This window comes from Pseudonaja textilis, chromosome 4, assembly GCF_049901715.1.
Source record: "Pseudonaja textilis isolate UNSWEBS1 chromosome 4, rPseTex1.2, whole genome shotgun sequence".
NCBI classification, from domain to species: domain Eukaryota; kingdom Metazoa; phylum Chordata; class Lepidosauria; order Squamata; family Elapidae; genus Pseudonaja; species Pseudonaja textilis.
This window is the reverse complement of record NC_141993.1, coordinates 21,703,681-21,726,988: the sequence shown is the minus strand read 5'-3', so window position 1 is coordinate 21,726,988 and position 23,308 is coordinate 21,703,681. Positions and strand designations below refer to the sequence as shown.

General features: G+C 37.3%; 1 protein-coding gene across 10 annotated transcripts in view; it reads right to left on the bottom strand.

Moving 5' to 3' along the window:
* Positions 1-23,308, bottom strand: part of PCDH15 (protocadherin related 15) — a 579,778-nt gene that overhangs the window by 270,565 nt on the left and 285,905 nt on the right. For all 10 annotated transcript variants that reach the window (XM_087932347.1, XM_087932353.1, XM_087932355.1 and 7 more), the window contains 3 exons: positions 22,512-22,631; positions 20,768-20,878; positions 15,439-15,609 (listed from right to left, as the gene is read on the bottom strand). In XM_087932347.1, the coding sequence (XP_087788473.1) occupies positions 15,439-15,609; positions 20,768-20,878; positions 22,512-22,631 (402 nt within the window). The remainder of the gene's footprint in view (positions 1-15,438; positions 15,610-20,767; positions 20,879-22,511; positions 22,632-23,308) is intronic.

Below are 23,308 nucleotides of genomic sequence, written 5' to 3'. Positions count from 1 at the left end.
GATTTTGTCCATTCATATTAAGACCGAACAAATAAAAATCAAACGAAGGGAGGAAAGGTGTTACATTAGCAGAGCTCTGCTAATCTATCTATGTTTAGAACAATGGAAAGAAAATCTATAATGATCTTTTCTGTGGTTAATGTTTCATAGTTACATAGGGACAATTTCCTTTAACGTGATTCATAAATGTGTATTTAGCGATTATTGCAAACACAATTTAAACTTCATGGATTTTGAAATTAATTATACCTATAGCAAACTTCGTGCATTAAACGCTGTGACAATAATACAATAACATAAAATCTTTTCAAAACCATTAATGAACAATTTGTAGGATAGCCTGGCAATTAAAATTATAATTATTGCTGTGAAAATTGGCAATTTGACAATGTTGAAAAATCTTTTTGATGAAAATCAGCAGTAAGATAGTTTCATAATAATGATTTATCTATATTTCAAAACTTTTAAATGGCTGGGTAATGAGAGAGAGAGAGAGAGAGAGAGAGAGAGAGAGAGGAGAGATACTCCACCTTCTTTCTCATTCTGTTTTTTTTCTTTCTTTGTTTGTGTGTCTGCGTGTGAAATTAAATCAAAATAACAACACTTCTAACACTTTCCCTTCTATTCCTCCTCTCCTGATTTCCCGTAAGTGTTGTTTTTTCAGGAAATACTTTTGAGACATTTCATTGTATTAAAAATATCTTGTGGAATAATTCAAAATTTTAATAAGTGAAATATTGCAAATGGATACTGATATTTGATAAATCCTGGGAATATTACATGGCTGTTCTGAAAAAATCTAGAAGCAGGAGTGTAATGCATATGCTAGTTTCATTGGAGATAAACTCTTAAGAAATAAATTATGTATATATAGACATACCCAAACTTCTAATGATGAAGACTTTTGATTCCAAAGTGGTAACATAAAGTAAGGAGGAATCCTTATTACATGAAAATTTTCTCGATACTCTGAAGGTTGTGAAATATAACCTCTTCTAGTCCAAAATGCAATGTACAATTGTTTGAAAATATATATTTTAAATGCATAGGTAATTTATTTTCTATTTTTACTATTTTATATTGTTCACTGTTACAGCTGCAATAAAAAAAACTTATCTGGAAACAAATCCTATATACAGAATATATATAATGTTATGTAGGCATACATATAGGATCATAATCTAAAAATACTGTTTTTCTTTTGTCTAGAATGACTAATTGCTTCTTGTAACTTAGTCTACAATTGCTTTGATACCCTAAAATTTGGAAAACTATGTTCTACCACTAGTGTTTGGTTATCACTGTTAATATGGAAAGTAGGGGAAAAATGAGGAATGATAAAAATAATATATATTGGAACTTCAGCAACCTGCAATGCATAAACACTGGAGCTAAAGAAGGAATTCATTCTTCTTTCATGATTTGAATTGCATAGAACATAAATGTTCAAAGTCTACAAAAAACTCCCACATCCATTCCCTTCAGTGTCAGGCCTTCTTCCCACAGCCCAAGTCCACATACTCAGCTGCTCTGTTTATATCTATGAATCTTGGCTTTACTTTTCTTTACGAGGGATGTAAAAGCAATGTCTTCCCCTATCACTCTCACCTCTAGTACAGTACATGTATATATAAGTTATATGTTCCCTTTTTTGTTGATCAATTTGTCTTTGGTTCTGATGATCTGGTTGATCTGTTTCTAGCAAATGAGGACTGAATTCAGCATTAGAAGCAAATGCAAGATCTACAAGTGAACATAATAATCAGGTCTCGCTTTAGTCAATAGAGCAGGAAGATGGAGTTCTCTCTGAAGATCTTTGAATTTTCAAAGTGTTTTGTGGAAAATTAGGGTACCCTCAATAAAAAATGAGGGGCAAGGAGATAAATGGGGAAAGGATAGATTTGTTTCACCTTGTTATTTCCCCTATTGAAATGATTATAATTTCAAAGTGCTTATTCTCAGGATGCTTCTATTTTTTGCTTCTGTTTATAATTATGCCTCTATAGAAATGCTGATGTAAATCCACCCTGATTTGGGGGGACAGAATCATGGGAGAGGCAGAACTATATAGCATGGGTTCTTCACCAGATGAAAGCACTATATATTATGGAAATATTTGCTGATCTTCCAAGAGGAAAAGACAACCAACTCATCCTCTAAGCTTCATGACTTTCCACATTAACATTAGTGCCAATTTCTTTTAATTAGCCTTGTCATTCTTTATGCAGCCCCATGCATATAAAAATTAATTATCTGTAAATTCACATCTTCATAATTTCTAGCTTTCACTTCAGTTGTTCTTGGTGACATTTTCTTAAGAACACAGTTATCAGGAAATTGCACATGGAGAACAGACAATATTTCAAAAGGTTAAAAAAATAAACAGAGAGAGGGTGGATGAGACTTGAACAAAATATCAACACAATAAACAGCACATAAAACTTTAAACTTCAGCCACCACATGATGGAGGGTTTTTGCTTTGAGACTTCAGAATCAAACATTAAAGCACCATTAATATACACATTTCGTTTTTATTAAATTGAAATATCTGTTACCTAGCAAATCTTGCTATAAATTTGTTAAAGATGGCATATTCCCCTTCATTTTGCATTTATACCATTGGGGAGGCTGACATATTAGGGGAAAAGAATCAAAATGAGCTCCTTTACTTAAGAAAACAGTTTTATAGGTTATTTGCTTCAGAGCAAAATATTGAGTAACAGAGTTTTTGTGGGATTCAGTAGGCATAACAGAATAATAGAGTTGGAAAGGACTTTGGACGTTTTCTGGTCCATCTCCCTGCTCAAGCAGGAAACCTATACCATTTTCAACAAATGGTTGTCTAATCTTTTTCTAAAACTTTTTTTAAAAAGCATTCACAACTTTTGAAGGTAAGCCATTCCACTGATTAATTGTTCTAACTCACAGGAAATCTCTCCTTAGTTCTAGATTAGTTTCCATCCATTGTTTCTTGACCTGCCTTCAGATGCTGTTGAGAATAAGTTGTGCCTCTCTTCTTTTTGCAGCCCCTTAGATATTGGAGTTTAAGACCAGTGGTGGGATTCATTTTTTTTTACTACCAGTTCTGTGGGTGTGGCTTGGTGGGCATGGCAGGGTAAGAATACTGTAAAATTTCCAGTCAGAAGTGGCATTTGCCGGTTCTCCGAACTACTCAAAATTTCTGCTAGCACCTCTGTTCAAGATCATTCTAGAATGTATTCAAAGAGCAAAGTCAATTTAGCATGTGGTGGAAGAATCCTTGATGAAAAGAAACTCTGCTGACTAGATAGAAGAGGGGTGTCAAACTGTTATTGTTACAGCAATATCATGTGATGTATCAGGACTTTTTCCCCTTTTGCTAAAATGGGCATAGGCGTGGCCAGTTCATGATGCATCTGGCCCACAGACTGGGAGTTTGACAGCCCTGAAATAGAACATCTGCCCAAAGCTTGCTATACATTGGTTGAAAAAGAGAAAGAAACCTATAGCTGCATGTTTTCACTTATGGTCAACATTATTGGGTGCATTTTGGAGAGTTACGGAGTTAGGAAATTCTATAGAGATATTTCAGGATTAAGTATATGACATACATCAGTTTGGAAACAGTGTGTTTACTACTCATTGATAAACCAGTAGTGGGAGACATTGAAATGAACAAAAATGACTAATGAACTAGGCCTTTGGTTGTGACAGATTGCCATTTTATTCCTGTTTTTCAATTTAGATTTGTTCTGCTATGTTCCAGAAAACAGGCTCTCCAAGTTGCAGGAGTAACTAGGAATACTGCGTAAGGTGCAGTACAACCAAATCTATATTCTTGATGTGAATTCAGCAGTCTTCCAGAACATTAAGGAGTATTTGTAAAATGCATCCCCCCCATGGCTTAGTCATCGTATGCAATGGCAAGTGTGCTGTAGAGATTCTGGCTACAAAACTGCTTGAAAAATGAACCGGTAGGATAGGAGGTTTGGGGTGAAGGCTGTTTCCCAGCTTTTTATTCTCATGAGAAAAATTGATTCTATTATAATATCTAATCTTTCTCATTTCCAAAAATGAGATAGCCATAGGAATATCTTAAAAAAATAACTAGATAATAAGGACCAATTGTAAGTTAACAGATCACTGATATATTCCTCCATGTACAGGAGGTATTGTATCACAGTAAGAGGAACAAACACTACCTTTGCACTAGAACAACTAATGACCTGGAGCTAGCTCACTGGCAACATGGCAACTAGTCTTGTCCTCAACAAATATTTATGGGACATGAATATGACACCCAGCTGTTAAGCTAGTTTTCTAAAGCCTGGTAATTGGGGTTTATATAATGACTCAATCTTCTATGGTTTCTTCTGACATGTATGAGCATGTAGACTTGGCATATTTCAAGTCCCATCATTAAGCAGTGTCATCTGATGAGACCCAAGAAGTGTCCCTTGTCTGTTGTAGCACCTGCTGTCTGGATCACCTTTCCTCCTGATATATGAGTGGTTCCTGCCTTGGTCATATTTAATAGAACCCTTAATCAGGTCTCTCTCCCACAGCTTGAGTCTTGTAGGTTCAATAGGTCTTATTGTTCTTCAGTATACATTCTTCTTCCAGATGAGTGTTTCAAAACTTTGGCAAATTTAAGCTGTGTGGACTTCAACTTCCAGAATTCCCCCACCGCAGTGTTCAAGTTGAAGTCCACACAGCTTAAAGTTGCCAAGGTTGAGAAATACCATTCCAGATATCTGGATTTTAATTTAATTAGTTTCTTTCTACTGTACTCTACTTTGGGTTATCACCATAGAATTGATCAGCCTTATAAATGTAATAAAATAAGTAATATCATTTTCATGTTCTTAAATTTAGCATTCTCTTGAATAATGTCTGATGAAATATTGTGCATCTGGGCTTCATTTTGAGGAAACACTCTGAAAGGATTGGATTTCTTACACTTCTAAACATTGTACTTGAATAACTTAAACTTTGAGTTCAAAAGAACTTATTAAAAAGGTATAGATAAATTGAGCCAAAGTGTTATCTGTATCTTCTATAACTGTTACCTAATCTTGTCTTTCTACATTGTTATCATCTGCCCTAATGCTTAGTTGCTAGGGAGAGCACAGAAAAATCTTAAAATGACAAAGAATGGGATAATGAGTTCCCTATTTCTTAGAATTAAAAGGCACTGGCTAGAAATAAAAGGTGGATTCAGAAGGGAATGGAATATAGCAGTACAAATACATGAATCAATATCTGACACATGACACAAAGGGTAAGGAAATCTTGGTGCCAGATACAAGTGTTATATCCCAGTGGGTCCATTAACATCTTGCCAATATTATACCAGCCCTTTGGCTTGAAATCCCCATTTGTGTCCAATCAAGATGGTTCTTCATTGATAATATATTTTTCAAAGTATAATCAAAGGCTCTGACAGCTGTGATAAGAAACAGAAAGGCCTATTTATTTATTTAAAATGGCTGCCCAAATAAACTAAAGTGATTCTTGAGAACTTACAGAAAACTAAATAAAATCTAATCATCAATAACAAAAAGAAAAGAAAGCCCAAAATATCAAACTGATAAACAATAAAATGGCAATTCAAATAAATTGTCTCATTGGCGCTCCAACATGTAGTAATACAAAGGCCTAGGGCAGAGGTCTCCAAATTTGGCAACTTTAAAACTTATGGACTTCAACTCCCAGAATCCTGGCTGGAAAATTCTGGGAGTTGAAGTCCACAAGTGTTAAAGTTGCCAAGTTTGGGGACCCTGGCCTAGGGCTTAGAAGTTCCAAAGCTTGTATAAGGATGTCAGTCACAGCCAATAATGCTAAATATTGTACAAGTCTGAATAGGAACATGATGGCTTGGTAGGTCTTACTAGAAGGTAGAATTAATAAAACTACACGATTGCCTGCAAAAGGCAAGGGCAGGACTATGTCCTCGAGCAGATCCATCTTTGGGTAAGAAAGACTGAATGTTTGGTGCCAGAGGTATCTGGATAGAAAGTGGTACTATCATGTTCATAACATGTTACTAAGATTACATTTTGATTCTCTCAGCGAAGCAGAGCCAGAAAGACTGCAAAACATTTGAACTGCTTGCTATAAAGGAACTATGGAATCCTTTACATTTTGGACTAATAAGGAAAAAAATATTTCAGAAGTGCAATTTTAAAATCTTATCAAAGAAGCTGTTTTTCATGGCAATGCGCCCTTTGCTCTCATCTCCAAATCCAGATTAGCAGAAGAGTTTCTTATGATCACAATCAAAAATCATGTTTTCATCCTATGGGATAATACAAAAAGTCAAATCCCTTTGTCTCTCCATGTGTCTACTGCTGTTCTAAGTCTATCATTATGGGATTATCACAGGATTCAGCAGAAGGCAAATAGCCACAAACCTGAGGAGCAAAAGGATTCTTTCAAACCTTAAGTGTTTCAGAGCTGTGAGACATCCACAGATGTTTACAAGGTCAACTGACATGAATACAATGTGGCTATTGCCTTTCGGTTTGCGAAAACAGTGGCAGAAATCGTCTAGTCTAACACAGAGATTGTCAGGATTCTGGCAGTCACCCCAATTAAATCATGAGTCTTGAGCCAAACTTCCAAAACTTCAAAAGGATTTATTGGGAGTTAACATGTCCGGCACTGCCTGGGTGTAGCCAACTCTGAGACACATAATTCATTATCACCCTTGACCCTGGTGTATCATAATTTATATTCTCCAATGAGACACATCCATAGCCAAGAGTCATCAATCATGTTCTCCAGTTAGATATTTGTGCAGCAGAAACTTCAGTCACCTAGTTACTATCTTTGAAAAACTATTTATGGAATACACTTTCAATTTCCAAGCTGCTGCACTGCTCTTTCAAACCCCTTTCCCCCCTCCCTTTCTGTTGGCAACTCTAAAAAGACCATAGAAATGTTTTATGAGTTGACAGAGATAATGTCTCAAAGTCCTGAAAATTTCTATTAGAATTTCTTACCATGAACATACTGTGTTTACTTAGAATATCCACTAAGATTGGATAAAAAACAATGTCTTCACCTTTCAGCCCTTTAAAATAGATCATTTTAGGAAGTTATGAATGCTAATGCTACTTTTATTATAGCAATAGCACTTAGACTTATATACTGCTTAATAGTGCTTTACACTCTAAGCAGTTTACGAGTCAGCATATTGCCCCCAACAATCTGGGTCCTCATTTTACCCACCTCGGAAGGATGGAAGGCTGAGTTAACCTTGAGCCTGGTGAGACTCGAACTACTGAATTGCTGGCAGTTGGCAGTCAGCAGAAGTAGCCTGCAGTACCGCACTCTAACCACTGCACCACTGAGGATCCATATATAAAATATAAAGTTACAGGATCCAAATCCTGCCACTTTGAATGTGGTTCTCCCCTGTCTTCCATTTATCTTCACAAAAGCTATGGAGATTGATGTCTGAGATGTTTTCTCAATCCACATTTCTGCCCTGGACCCAGAGGTTTTTTTTTTTTATTATTTGATCCTTGTCTTAATAACAAATTCTCAAAGCTGTCACAAAACAAGTCGCTCTTTAACTAGCTCTTTAACCAGGTATTGACAGCCCTTGCCACCTCTTCATTTGAGTCTAACACCTCTATGCCCACAGGGTATTCCTGAATTTGAGGGAAAAGGTAGAAGTTGCATAGAATAAAGATTTGATGGTATGGAGTAAGACAATGACTTCCATTTTGTCATTTGCACCTTGGGTGCTTGTATGCTGTGGGATCAAGTGTTGTCATATTCTGCTTCTGAACCCTTGTCTTACTGTTATTTCAAAGTTTTGAATGTTGGAATAAAATGCTCTGAGTTGAGAGTAGGGCCAGATTCGAAGAATTCCATGTAAATAACATTGTTTGTATGCCCAGAGCTGAGAAGTTTCTGTTCTGACCCAAGCCTTGTTCCAATTAAACAAACACAAACTGTGTATAGAAGCAAACCTTTTTTAATGCAGCACTGGGAATTCTTTGCATTCCCCCCAGCCAAGAATCATTTAAACCTAATTATCTGAGATAAAAGCAAGTTCTTTCAAGGTTGTAAAAGGCTGCCAAGAACTATCTAATTACTGATAAATATCAACCGACCAGAAGTTTCAAAAACAAACCGGAGTTTGCAGGGTTTCAATGAGGACTCAGACTCTAAAGAACTTCTTTGCTTCCTGCAAAGAGCACATCCTCAAGGGCTGGTTTTTATCCCTTATGGGAGAGGCAATCACCTTCCAGCCTTACTCCCGAGTCGCCCATGCTACTTCAGCTGCTCTCTCCTTCTAGCAGCCCTGTGCACATATGCACTGTGCACAGGCTCCCCGGGGCCCTCTGCTTCGCTGCTGCAAGACTCCAAAGGCTCCAAAGGCAGCACCCCACTCTCAGATAGTCCTGGCCCCATCCCTGCATCAAACGCAGGACCCTCATCCAAGTCCTTGCCAGGCTCCCTGACTGGTTCCCTTTCGTCCTCGCTGTCAGAGATGTCCGCACCTGCTGCCGCGAACCACAACAGTTTCCTGTCAAAGCCTGGGTTTTCATTTTCTTTTTTAAACTGGCAAAGCTTTGTGACGATATTCCACAGACAATGCTTCTTTTCTGAGTTAGACTAATAAGCCATGTGTCATTAGCTGTGACAATGTGACAACAGTTGCTGGCAAATGCCAATTTTTGATGCTTTCAGGTCCGCCATTAACATATGAGGAACCCCATATTGCACAAGCATTCATGTTTTTGACTGGCATGTTTTTGCCACACTTGATGTCAATTTCCCTTTGAGTGATCCACCAATTGTCTTTAATCAAGTTCATTAACCTTTCTTATTTGAAGCTCTTAAATTGCTGTCAAAGGCCATCCACACAAATCAGCTCTTCCTAGTTCACCATCTTTACACACACACACACACACACACACACACACACACACACGCACACAGCAGTCAAAGCAACACAGTTATCACAAATGGCCTGCATTTGGCAGTCAATTTCAATTGGAAAGATTCCTTTTGCACTCAAAAATTCAATCATAGCATATTGCTTAAAGTTCAGTGATGAGTAGTAGCTTCCACTTCAGGAAAAAAAAGCAACATAACCTTTTCTTCCTTTCTAGATAAAAGAACAGATAGTAAGGAACATATCTGAGTGTTCGGTGTATCACTACTGCTCTCTGTTAATGGCTTACATTGTTAGAGATGTTACTTTTTGTTCAACTTTCATAATGTGCTATTGTATTCCCATGTACCATAAATTGTGTACTAATATGTTAACTGTAGAGCAGATGACACTGGAAGCAATTAGATCAGGGGTGTCAAACTCAATTTCATTGAGGGCTGCAGCAGGGTTGTGTTTTACTTCAGGGGGCTGAGGTGGGCATGGCCAGGGTGGGTGTGGCCAGTTCAACATCACTCGTGTCAGAGGGTGCCTGTGGTGGCCTGAGCCCTTTGCAAGTGAAATCAAGCTCCTGAACTTCGTTTTCAGTTGTGACGGCCTCCTGCAACCCTCTGCCAGCAAAAACAGAGCTTGGTAGAGCCTCCTGCGGGCCTCCTGAGCTCCGTTGTCGGCTGCTATGATCTCCTGCAACAAGTTCCATTTTCACTGACAGAGGCACCACAGGCCACTCCTTTGCTGTTTCCAGTTAGATTATTATCTTCCTTGGTTATTGATCTATAATGTTTATCTTATTGTTATTCTATGGTACTATATTGTGGCCATTTTATCATGGTTTTACCCTGATTAAATATTTTATCTTGTTTACTGCTCTACATGCTCTAAACTTACGTTTGTGTGTGTATGTATAGTGTGTTTTATTAATGTTGTATATCAGTGACTGCATAATGCTCTGTAGATGCCAGGGGTGTCAAACTCAATTTCATTGAGAGACACATCAGGATTGGGTTTGACCTTGGAGGGCCGGGTGGGGCTATGGCCATGGTGGGCATGACATATGACCATACCTCCAAACACATAGTTTTATAAACTTAAAAAAATAGGAAGGCATAGATTACTGTGATTTTGTTTTTTTAATACACGTTTTATAGTTGACAATAGAAAGAAGCGGGGAGAGTTTCAAAGAGTAGGCAATCGTGTGGAATTGAAAGTACATTCCATTCATATTTTCTTGTGAGACTGATTAGATGACTGAAGCTTCTGCCGTGAAAAAATCTAATTGTAGAGCATGATTGATGACTCTTGGCTATGGACGTTTTTTGCTGGATGATACACCCAGAGGGGTGGGGGTAGGGAAAGCAGGATCAAGGGTGACAGTGAATTATGTATCTCAGAGTTGGCTACGCCCAAGTTAGTGCCGGACGTAGAATGGTAGCTTCAAATAAATCCTCTTTAGTTTTGGGTGTGTGGCTCGAGGCTCATGATTTAATTGGAGTAATTGCTAGAACCCTGACATGATCACCTTATGAGAGAACCTTATGAGAGAATCCTGAGAGCTTGAAAGGTAAAATATTTTACTTGTCCTCCCTTTTATAACCTTCTGAGTCAAGGACAGCCTCCTGCGGCACTGTGGAGGCCCCATTTTGGGCCTGGGTGGCCTCCTGGGTGACTCCGGAGGCTCTGTTTTGGGCCTGGACAGTCTCTTGGATGATTTTGGAGTCCGTTTTGGACTCTAGAGGCCAAAAGCAATAGCGGGGAGGGAGCGAGGAAGGAAGGGAGGGAGTGCCCTGCCTGTGCCCCATTTTTGCTAGCAGAAGCACCGTGGGCTGGTCCTTTGCTATTTGCAGACCAGCCCCATGGGCCAGATCTAAGCACCCCGTGGGCTGGATACAGCCTGCAGGCCTTGAGTTTGACACCCCTGCCATACGCTAAATAAAATGTACAGAAAATATATCAGCATGGAATTAACGGAAGAATGATCCACCTGTACCTTATTGTACCTTTTCAGTCTAAAAGGTTTGGAGTCAATAGTGGGTTTGCTCAGTTCTTCTGAGTGTGGGCATGTGTGAACATACAATTGACCAAACTTAGTGATGCTTTAAAAAAAAAACAGAACTAGAATGAAATATGACAATTACAAATTGCATTAGTTTGCATAACATTAACTGTTTACAGAACACATATTTCATAGGAGTAGGAATTCGTATATCAATATTTTTTTTAAAAATGTGCACATCCTGAAACAAGTGCCAATTGACAATCTGAAAATAACCAACACTACAATCCTATGTACAATTTCCTATTAGATTCACTGCATGCAGAACATTTCACTGAAAGGATCTGCAACAATTACTCTTGCAGATGATAACAGCTATATCAGTAAAATCCCAGTGGCACATCTTGTCAATCTTTAAGTGCCAAGTCCTATAAATCCTGAGAAGACTAAAGATATCAGCTGTAAGACTTGCTAGCAGAGACAACCACCATTTCATTATTCATAAAGGAACACAAAGAATTTGGCATATGGGCATTCTATAATTATACATGAAAAAGATGTACTTGGGCTGACAATCAAAACCTTGAACATTCATTTTAGATATTCCAAATCCATCTTAAATAAGAAATAGTTTGTGTGTGGTAAAACACACATCAAGCATGTTGCATGAAGATCAACAGAACTTAGAAGCAAACCAGCTTTTCTTTTGTATACACAGAACCTCTGATAAATTACATATTCTCCAAGAGAACATTTGCAGAAGTATAGAAGTAAGAAGCAAGCATCTTCCTCAAGAGACAAAAACCCATAGTCTTTTGAAAAAGCATCTTTGAGACAACCATGACCTGGATGACTGAGAATCTCCATAGACATTATCATATAGACCAATCCAGAAATCACCTCCTAGGCACTAGGCAGCCTTTAGTGGATGGGTGGATGAAAGTATAGCTTGAAGGAACTTTTGCTTTATCAGGAGTTACAGAATTAAACTTAGCCTCAAATAACATCACAAGACTGTGCCCCAGGTGATTCACTTAGAACTGCTCAAACAGAGTCTAACTTCAAGCCTATCTAACAACTTTGTACACCAGAAAGCATGAATATCAACATTTCTTAATGTTGACCTATACACTTGTGACAGTCCTCTCTCTATTTGGGAAAGGATTACTTTAGGCAGAGCCAGAGGGTAACCAGAGGAGCAGACAATAGGAGCTAGCAAAAGATTTGCTAACTCTCCACAATGAAGAGCAATTATGAAATTGGACATAAGATCAGAAACTATTTATTATAGATAGTCCTTGACCTTTCCATAATGTCAAGATTTCCAAGGCTGAAAAACTTGGAGAACAAGAACTACTTAGATTTCTGGAAATACCTTTATTACTAGTAGGGTAATGTAACAATCTTCAAAACCTACCAAAGGAATCCTCTGTACAGCTTATATCTAGTGTAGTTAGGGTGGAATTCAGTTCTCATGTTTATTCGTCCCCTAGATTCCAGAATCTCTTACAGATTCCCTCATTTTAACTGTCTTGCTATCCCGCTTGGAGCTGCCAAGAACTGTTGGCATTTTATCACATCTGGAATATGTGTATACTTTATTTATGAAACAAATGAAACTCCACATGTCTGTGATTTTAAACCATGCAATTATGTTTTAGGCTTGTGTTCATTTAGAAGCTAACCATACATAGAATTGTTTGATACATAACAGCTTTCTATGATATGCTGACTCTGTTGCTTAGAATTTTCCATTCACACTACATATTTATTGGTTAAAGGCAAGCAACATACTACGTCTGCCCATTACTGAGCTACATAACATATCACAAATATTCCACACCATTAATATGTTCTCGTTATATTTAGATACCCATTCTAGCATCAAGTTGACATGACAGGAAAAGAAGGCAAAATATTGGCATTCTAAAAAAAAATAGCACCCACAAAATCCATTACAAGTTCCTCAAGCATTTGTTTCATTTTTAGCACTTCCAGTTTTTCAAACCTTAGCTGCCCAGCCTACTGATTCAAAATGCAGAAACATCTATTAGAATGTGTTCACATATGTATTCTTAACAAAGGGGGGAAATTATACAACCTTTTTTATGCCCTAGGAAAGCTTCATTTACAGGATTGGGTATTGGGGATGATTTATATTATAGCAACAACAGATTCAATAAATTATTTCTAGGGCTATGACACAAACAAAATATTGCAAGGTTCTCAACCAGTTGACCAGTAGGCAGTAAAGGTGGTAATGATGATGAGTGCTTTCCATATGCATGAGATGAACTAATCCATTAAGGTCATGGAACTTGAGTACATTATGAGAAGCCAAGCTAATCAGCTATCAGCTCAGTTGTTACTTTTGCAAAGACAGTTAGTCAATGGTGTGACCTCTCTCACCACCTCTCAGAGTGCTGCAGTATTCTTCTATCATTTCTCCCATCACCATGGAAGAAGCCAGCAAGCAATTTATGGAAATGGCCATAGTAACAAGTTTAGCACCAAGTGGGAATAATCTTAATTGTTTATCAGACAATGGTCTGATAAACAAAATCTGAGTGTGAAGGCAGGATAGGGGTGAATAAACATCTCAGAAGGTACCTTCCCTAATTCTTTGGAAAGTAAAAGCAGGAGAACAGAGGGAAAATACTTTCAGACTTGTATTTTGTACTGTAACCTTACAATAAAGGAAGCATTAGTACTTGTGGTTTTGGTTTCCTATCTGGACTATCTTGAAGGAGTAACATCTTGCAAGTCTGAAAGCACATCCCTCCTCCACATCTGTACATCCCAGAGAACCAGGAAAATGCTTCTCAGATGCTTTCTGAACTTCTACTCCTTTGGGTTCAGGCTTCATGTATGGAGGAATAGGAGGCTCCCTCCTGGTTTCCATAGTTATTCTCACAGTCCATTACAAAGTTCTAGGCATGAATGACAATACTTTCATCAATTTTTCTCAATAGAAAACATTGAATTATACCAATTCTCTTAACTGACCTAAAGATAAATATAACTCTGTCTGATTCTTTGCAAATCTATTGCTACTTCAATGTTTCTGAAAAGTAATGATTACATTCTACATGCGTTTTTCCATTTAAATTTGATAATGATAAAACCAAGAAAAGGTATTACACTACAAAAGTACTTTGAAGAGCTACATTTAAGGAATATTTCTGATCACTTCAGAGTGATATTATTTCTTAATTGAAAAGAATACTTATACAAATATTTAAATACATATTTTATTTATTTATAAGATACATCTTATAAATGGAAAGGTCAATGTACATGGTAAAAGAGAAATTAAGCAAATAAAAATATGACATGAATATGGTTATAAATTATTATAATTTTTCCCATGTCTACAAAAATTCATTTATGTTCATGATATATATTTTAATTAATCTCATTTTCAACAGTTTGGGGGGAAACACGAACCAAAATCTGAAGTTGTTAGCTAATGAATATTTTGATATTTCAGTAAATACTAAAAACCTATAAAGTTAAGATAAAGGCTTGGCAGGACCTATGTTCTCTGATGTGGGTTATAGGAAAGTAACTGACCAATACATATTTTTATGTAATATTTACAGAATAAACATAATAACTGTTTGGGCTTAAGAAAGCACTACTAAAGATGGAAAGGCAGAAACCAACAACTCCAAATGTAGTGAAAGCTGTTATTTCAATATATTTCAATCACCTGTCAACCTCATGGAAAACCAGATCGGCAACTTGATCGAATTACCTAATTTTACTTTATTTAAAGTCACATTGACTTAATCTCTCAAATCTGAAAGTACATTTCTCTCTCTGTCTCCTTTACGGTCTGAGAAACTAGAGAGAGTGTCTTCTGATTTTCTCGCTCTGCCCATTATCGAGAGGCTATGCTCTTTCTTATCTGATCATCAGTTAGCTTCTCTTCACCCAGTCTCCCAAGGTCTTTTTCACATCCCATTACATCACCTCCCAAGCCATCAAATGACCAGTCAATTTAGAAAAGCAGAGCAGAGATGTCAAACTTGCAGCCTGTAGGACAGATGCGTCACACATAGGCCACGCCCACCCCAGATCCACGAATGGGAAAAACATTGCGTGACAGCAACGTGATGCAGCGAGTTTGACACCCATGACATAGAGTATAGATTTATAAAGTCTCAGAGATTTTTTTAAATAGTAAGTTGAATAATCAAGTGTTATGATTGAGGTTCCATTCTTCGGAGCAATAAAGATATCAATTTAGCAAAGTGATACCTGGGAGACTTCTGCCAAGTCTAACTAAGAGTTGAATTAAGGGTTAAGTTTCTGGAAGAAAAGGATTTACTGCCAGTCTGGGTGTGAAGCCTGTCAAGAATCCACTCAAGGGTCTGATAAATCAGACTTTGCAATTTGCATGTAGCTGCAAAAATGAGACTGTCTCTTGGCATAGCAGGATATACGTCTGGCCTCTGTTGAGTCTGCTGATTGTAAGCTTGTGCTGTACAATTAGTGGTAACTAAATACAGATGCAGAATGAATGAACTCAATTAACAGGCTTGTACTTACAGGGTCAGTGAGTTCTGGCAAACTAGCTTGATAAGTGAGTGGCCGGCAGTCACGAGTATTAAATACTAATATACATGGAAGGAACATTGGTCCAAGGTCATCCCCATCAAGGACATCAACAGTGAGTGTGGTTGTGCTTGTTCTTCGTTCCACAAGGTTTTGAGCTCGATCCTGTGTAGAAAACAGAATGTTTAAAGACTATTCTTGCAATTCCTTCAGAAAGAAGAATGGTGTCTTTCAAAACAAGTAGTCCTTGACTTACAACCATTTGTTTACTGAGCGTTCAATGTTACAATAGCACTGGAAAAGGGGACTTATAACCCCTTTTCACCCTTACGACTGTTTCTGCATCCCCATGGTCACATGATCAAAATTCAAGGGCTTGGCAACTGGCATGAAATTATGACAATTGCACTGTCTTGGAGTCATGTGATCACTATTTGTATCCTTCGTAGCTGGCTTCCAAAAAGCAAATTCAATGAGGGAAGTCAGGCTCATTTAATGATTGCGTGATTCACTTAAGAACTGCAGTGATTCGCTTAACAACTGTGGCAAGAAAGGTCATAAAATGAGACAAAATTCACGTAGTGATTGATTTGACAAATGGACAATTGAAAAGGATAAATTTTGAGCTCAGCTGTGGTCATAAGTTGAGGACTACCTGTAAGAATTATTTATCATTTGATAACATGCGATTTCAATCTGAATCCTGTGATGTTCTTGAAAAATTATGTGGAGGGAAGTAATGAACTGCCAGGCTCCAGATAGCAGTAGGACCTTGATGGGAGGTTTACTTTCATTTTTTAAATCGGGTGGCAAGTTGGATTTGTTTTTATTTCTTCCTATCACTAATTTTCTTCTTTATTATATCATAGATATCCTTTCCCAATTACTTTAGGTATACAGTATGTCTGTTTCTACCTCTCTCATTATATATTTATTCCAAGATACTCATCTCTTCCCTACATTCTCCCATTAAGCCTCTTTCTCCTTTCCTGGTATTCCAAGTTATTCAAGTCCTTGAATAGTTTTGTGAGATGTTAGCTGACATCAAACACAAATATACAAATGTGTCTCAGAGAATATTGAATGCAGAATCTAACTTTTAGTGATTCTGTAATAACTCCGAGAAATAAAGCAAATTATCCAACAGCAAAGAAATCTACCATGTGTAAAACACAACTTGCGAAATGAAAAGGATTTTTCTCTATCTCTCCTGAAATATTTGAGGATAGGAACAAATAAAAAAAGACTTTTGCGATTAAAGTTTCTTTTTGTACATTTGGGGGCAATAAGTATTGTTTTCTTCACAGAACTCCAAGGGAGTTTAATTTCCCTTCTTTCTACAAAACTTTCTGTAGTTTTAATTATTGAATCATTTATCAATCAGCCCTGATAAACACAGTCCATCTATTCTGCTTTCTGGAAGAAGAATTAGCCAATTCTGCTGCTTTTCCAACAGAAAAGATAAGTGCTCTGCAGGAAAAATGAACTCAGACCAACGCATATGGCATGTCAACCTTACTCAAGATTGTAGAAAGATTGTCAGACTGAAATTTGAAATTTGAGTGCTGTTTCTGTTTCTGGTTTTATAATAAAGAACTGTAGTGAAATATAAATAAATAAACAAACAATTATAGTGTATTTTGGCTATTACAGCTTAATTCAATTGAACAATTGAAAAGGGGTGATCAGATTAATGGAATACGTCCATATGTACCATTCCTGCATTCTGTCAGTTTCTCTTGAATCAGTTGAAAATTAAAAACAAGAAAATGTTAACCTGGAGAAAGTTTAAAATGAGGGGTCACTGATGATGTTACCTAGTTAGGTTAACGAAACATTTGCAAGAAAACAAGCAAGCTCAGTGAACACAAAGGACCCGTCATTTCAACCCTGAGCTTCAAATATTCTCCTTTAAAATTTAAAATATCCAGCCTCGCTATACTCAGATGGAAGCAAATTGCTCACTCTAGGAGGGATCGAGCATGTGATAAATGAAATTCCCCAGGGGCACAAGAATCTGACAAGCAATAAGAAGCTAGATGGAAGACAATTAAAGCAGCGGCAACACACAAGCTTATTATATAGGTTGACAGCAGAGGAGCAGGAAATGAGAGCACCTTTGCAAATTAATCTGAAACTATGGACAGAACTAGAAATAGGAGTACATATTCAGGCCTGGCAGAAGCCAATCACAATTCCAATCAGTAATATTCTGATCACACCTCACCGTCCCTTAGCAATCGCCCTTCCCTTCCTGGGCCATATCTAGTAAAGGGGAGAAGAGGAAGGGAGGGCTGAGTTTGAGTTAAGTGAATTGCAATTATAATCTTAGAAAGCACTATTGAGATCATTTTCATTGGAACTTCTGCAGCAGGGAATCTGAGCCTTGGTGTGTCAAAAAAGGCCATTTACAAAAGGCATGGCTAGCTCGGGAATTCTGGGAGTTGAAGTCCACAAGTCATAAAGGGGCCATTGTTGTTTCCCATGTATGATTTAGATCATCAATTCTAACTGCTGTCAATGAAGGAATTCTGATTAAGGTATGCTTGATACATGTTCTCCAGTTACCACTCACATTCAGGATGAGTTCCATTGCTGAATTTCCCTTTATTTTTCTATAATATTCAGCCAGAATCTATCTTTTGATAAATCATATCTTTTAATTAACAAATGTGAGAGTAGGAATTCTGCAAAGATGGATCAACTTTTTTTTGCTATTTAAATACCTTGTAGGTAATCTGTGCCATTCAGAGATGAAAGGAATACACACTAACTCTGCTTGAATATTCAGCACTAAACATTTGATTTGGGAAAAATGTTATTTTTCTGGGACTAAGAAGGGTTTAAGACTTGACACAATACAATTATTGATTTTATAATTTTGCTATATTGTAGAATGTTTATTGTGGATTTACCTATCATCTACAGTTAATTTTCTAAACCTGCACTTTATATATTTATGTTTCTGGTCTGGATCTATAATAAAGTAATATATTTTATTATATAATGTGCATACATTGTTTTTTATTAAAAGATATGCAATTGGACCTAATTAGATAAAATGTCTTCCTAAGATTCTACCTCAAAATTTAATAATGACATTAAACTAGCACCGCACAAAATTATTACCATTTATGTCAGAAGATAACCCATATTAGAATAGTGTGTGTGTGTGTGTGTGTGTGTGTGTGTGTGTGTGTAGAGAGAGAGGGGGGGAGGGAGGGAGAGGGAGAGGGAGAGGGAGAGAGAGAGAGAGAGAGAGAGAGATGGTTCTTTCTGGCAGTTCATGAATGCATGCAGTGATGTGAAAGTGGTTTTTATTATGAACAAGAGGATGAAAATATATTGTCAAAACTATGAATAGATGTCATTTAGGTTATTTATGGGTGTGTGAGAAAGTAAAAACAATTGCATGAAATTTAAGAAATCCTTACAAACAATAAAGTGAGAAGGCAATTTTTACGTATTGACTTGGTCCAAGCAAAGATGGTTTGCAATGGTAGAAAATTATGGAGAAGAATAGGGAGAGTATTGATATAAAATACTTTTGATTTTACATTAGCTTTTCTTTCTCATTTCATGTGCCTCCTTCATTTGGCTTACTGTTTGTTACTCTCTTTTTGTGCTTTCTATAGTGCTGCTTACTGAAAAAGGATAGGTATGCATGCATGTTATGTATACGCTTTTATGGAATCAAAACATTGCTGTGCCAGTGAAATAATATATGAAAGACAGTGTTACAACAAAAGCATTAGGATGATTCTCAAGCATGCAAGTGCCATCTCATCACTTAGAGATTTGAAATATGTATTTAGAAACATTATATGGTCACCCAACTCAAACTTTGAAAAGCATGCAATCAGCAAACAACAAAGTATGCAAACAACAAAGCAATTGTGTTTAAAATCACAACAGCAATTAACAGGCAATCATCAACTCAAATTTGCTTTACACCAGGGTTGTCAAACTCGCATCATCACGGTGGCATCATGTGACATATCGGGACTTTTTCCCCCTTTGCTAAACTGACCAGGCTGGGGCCAGCACATGTTGTGTCTCCTGCAGCACCCTGCCGGCCAAAATGGCCCATTTTGGGCCAGTTTTTCGACTGTTTTTCAGCCAATTTGGGGCTCATTGTTCAGTCCTTTTTTGGTTGTCAGAGTGCTACAGGAAGCCATGGAGGGAGAAAATGAGGCATGTCCCCCTGCACATGACCTGTTTTAGCCACCAGAGGCACCGCGGGCCTGTCCCTTGATATTTCCAGGCTGGCCGGGCAGGGCTGATTTAAGCACCCCGCAGGCCTTGAGTTTGACACCCCTGAGCTATATACCCTTAGCTACCTATTATACTTTCCATAATTTGACTTTCCCATGCAGCACCAGGTAGGGTGTGTTGCTGCACAAAGACGATTGGCATGAGTAACAAGCTAAACTTTGATGCAGGAATAGCACAACCGACACACAAAATAAAGTTATGCTGAAGCCTTCCTGGCCTCAGATGCCACCTATTCTTCAAGCAGGTTGTGTGAGTCCAGAAGAACCCCCAAATGGTGCACTGATTCTAAATGGGAGAGTGCCACCCTCCGCCAAACCAAAGACGGAAAAACTTAATCTAGAGGGGCTCAAACTCATCACCACTCAGTCTTGGGATTTTATTGAATCTTATTCTTCCCCGTTCAGATCTCCACAGTCTCCAGATACTGGGACAGAACATAGACAGTATCATGTAGTCATCTAGGGCAGAGATACACAATTGAACATAATCAAAGTTAACCGCACCAAACTTGATTGCAGGAAATATGACTTCAGCAACAGAGTGGTCAATGTCTGGAATACTCTACCTGATTCTGTGGTTTCTTCCCCTAACCCCAAAAACTTTAACCTTAGACTGTCTACTATTGACCTCACCCCTTTCCTAAGAGGTCTGTAGGGGGCGTGCATAAGCGCACCTACTGTCCCTGTCCTATTGTTTCTTTTTATTTTTCTTATATGTATCAATTTCATGTAATTATAACAATGTTTATACTTATACCTATTATCTTTTAAGCGATTGACAAATCAAATAAATCAAATAAAAAAGTAATCAGCATATTTATTATGTATTAATGTCTTCCTAATTTGGAGAAAGCTCTGTTTGGCATTTTATGTAGAACTATTCATTTGGATGTCTAAACTAATCTTCAACCCATGCAAAGATTCAGTGGGAAACTTGAGAAGTAATGTATCCTTGTCTGAAAAGGACAAGATAAAACATCTAAATATTTTCAAGTTTTCTTCCAAAGCAATCATATACATAATAAACACCCCCAAAACATCATGCTCACATTTGCTTGGACAATGACAAAATAACGTGACTTTTCTTCATAATTTAATCTCTCACGCAAAACTATTGCTCCAGACAATGTCAGAGGGATGTCAAAAGTCCTATTTGATGTCTGCAAAAGAAAAAAAAGGAGGAGGGAAAGGATGGATAAAGAATTGTAGGAAATGATGAGTTAACAGTTTAAGACCAGTGACCAGTGGTAATTAATGACAATGCCTCTAGCTACAGAAAAATGTAGATTATTGCACACATTCTACTTTTAACTTTTAATTAGCTACTTTTCATCCACATGAACTGGTGAATATTTTTTTTTTTAAAAAGAACAACCAGAACTTCGATTGCATCTAAAATATGTACTTAGCAATTTTTTAAAAGGAGGGACATGATAATGCTTAATTTAGTTCCGGTGAAATTAAACTTCATTCTCAAAGATCACAAGACAAAATACAATCAAGCTTTACCTTTCAACAACAAAAGAGTAACAAAAACACTCCATTTTAGATACAAAGAGAATAAAATCAAAGAAAGAGGGCTACAGTGACAATGCAAATTGATATTAATAGCTAACTTGGAGAAATAAAATCTGCTGACACAGCCTAACTCTAATATGATTATGATTATTGTATACTGTACTGCTGATGTGTTAAAAGTCAGGCAAGAAAATTGCATCATTCTTCCATTAACTATATTTAATTGAAATTAAATTAAGTTAAATTAATTTAATTTATGTATTGGATACTCCATCCCTGAACAATGTAACTTGAAAAATTATAAGGCTCTTTAGTTATGCAGCGACATAACTGTGAATGGAAACATATTAGGTCAGGAATAGTAACCCCTTGTACACTTAGGATATTGAATATACAGACATTTTTGGCCTGATGATCTTGATGGGTGTATATTTTTCACTAATTTAGCTGTAGATTCTTCCAATATGATGCAACATAAACAAAAGCATGGCCTTTTCTTCATTGAAATGGTAATGTTTCTGAAATTTGAAGAAGCATCAGTCCTTCTCCCATAGATCTTTCTTTCATTTGCCAATAACTGTGGCAACAGGTCATTTCTGGAAGCCATCAAGATTTATAGAGCAAAAGCTATGAGCTTTCGAGAGCTCACAGGTTACCAAATGCAGGCACACCTTGTTCAATGACCTCAGTTAGCAACTGTTCGCAAATATAAAGGTAATAAACAGAAAATCAATTTTCAACCAAAGCGTGCATTGCATAAAATGGTCTCATCATTAACTATCTAGGTCCCAGGCTTATTATTTACTTTATTTTATCTGTGTCAAATTTGAAGACTGGCCATGGCAGAGAAAGTTGTCCTTCTGGATCCCAACAGATAAAAGGAAACTATGAGTACTAATTCCATCTTGATCAGCTAGGTGGCTTTGGGCTTGACATTCTTCATGTGACTAGGAAGAAGATACTTGCAAGCCACTTCTGTAAAATGTTGCTAAGAAAACTAAAGGTCCTGTAGAGTCCTGTAGAACTCAAGAGACACAACCAATTCAAAGAACGGCCACCACTATATGCCACCTCTTTTAAGAATATTACCTTGTTCCATAATAGCAGTCAGACAAAACCTGATTTGAAAACACATTACAAAAAATGGTACTCAAACCTTTCAATATATATATTTAAATTAATAAAAGAATAAATTAAGTATAGCTAATGTATTCTATTTTACTTTGTTTTAAAAAAAAATTCAACAATTTTTACTGAAAATAAAATTTCACATACTGGATCGCTGGGATTGTATTGGATGACATACTCTATCTGGCCATTGGGTCCATCATCTATATCTGTGGCGCCTCTGTTTCCAGAGAATCCGGTGAAAATTGTAGTTCCAACTGGTGTCAACTGAAAGAACAACATAAAGTTCATGCTTAAAAATTCTTGAAGGAAACCCAAGTTCTGTAATTCAAAAGTTTATAAGTATGCTGGCAACTCTCCCAGCTGAAACAAGATTATCAGAAATCATGTATAAAATTTTAATATACAGCAGCAGCCTTCAATCTTTTGGGCACCAGGGACTGGTTCCATGGAGACTGGTTTTTCCGTGGAGGGGTGTGGTTTTGTGTCCTGCCTGCATTCTGCAGATGGGGTTTCGCTTGTTTGGGAGACCAGTTGCTGGCATGCCACAGACCAGTGTTGGTCCATCTACTGGGGGTTGGGGACCCCCTGATATACAGTAGAGTATTTGAAGGGGGAAAGAAACAAAAAAGCAAAAGAGGGAAAATAGGACGACACACTTTATTAAAATTACTCAACTGAATTGCTTAGCTTAAAAATAAAAGGACAAGTTAATTATCACATCTTTTCATGGTCCCACCCAAGCTCATCCCAGATAAGGCTTCATGAAGAAAAAAGGCACTCAAATTAAAACTTGAATAGTAGTCGAAACTAATATCTTAGGCAGGGGTGGGATTCAAATTTTTTAACAACCGGTTCTGTGGGCGTGGCTTAGATGGTGGGCGTGTGGCTTGGTGGTCATGTGACTGGTTGGACATGGCTTGGTGGTCATGTTATTGGCTGGG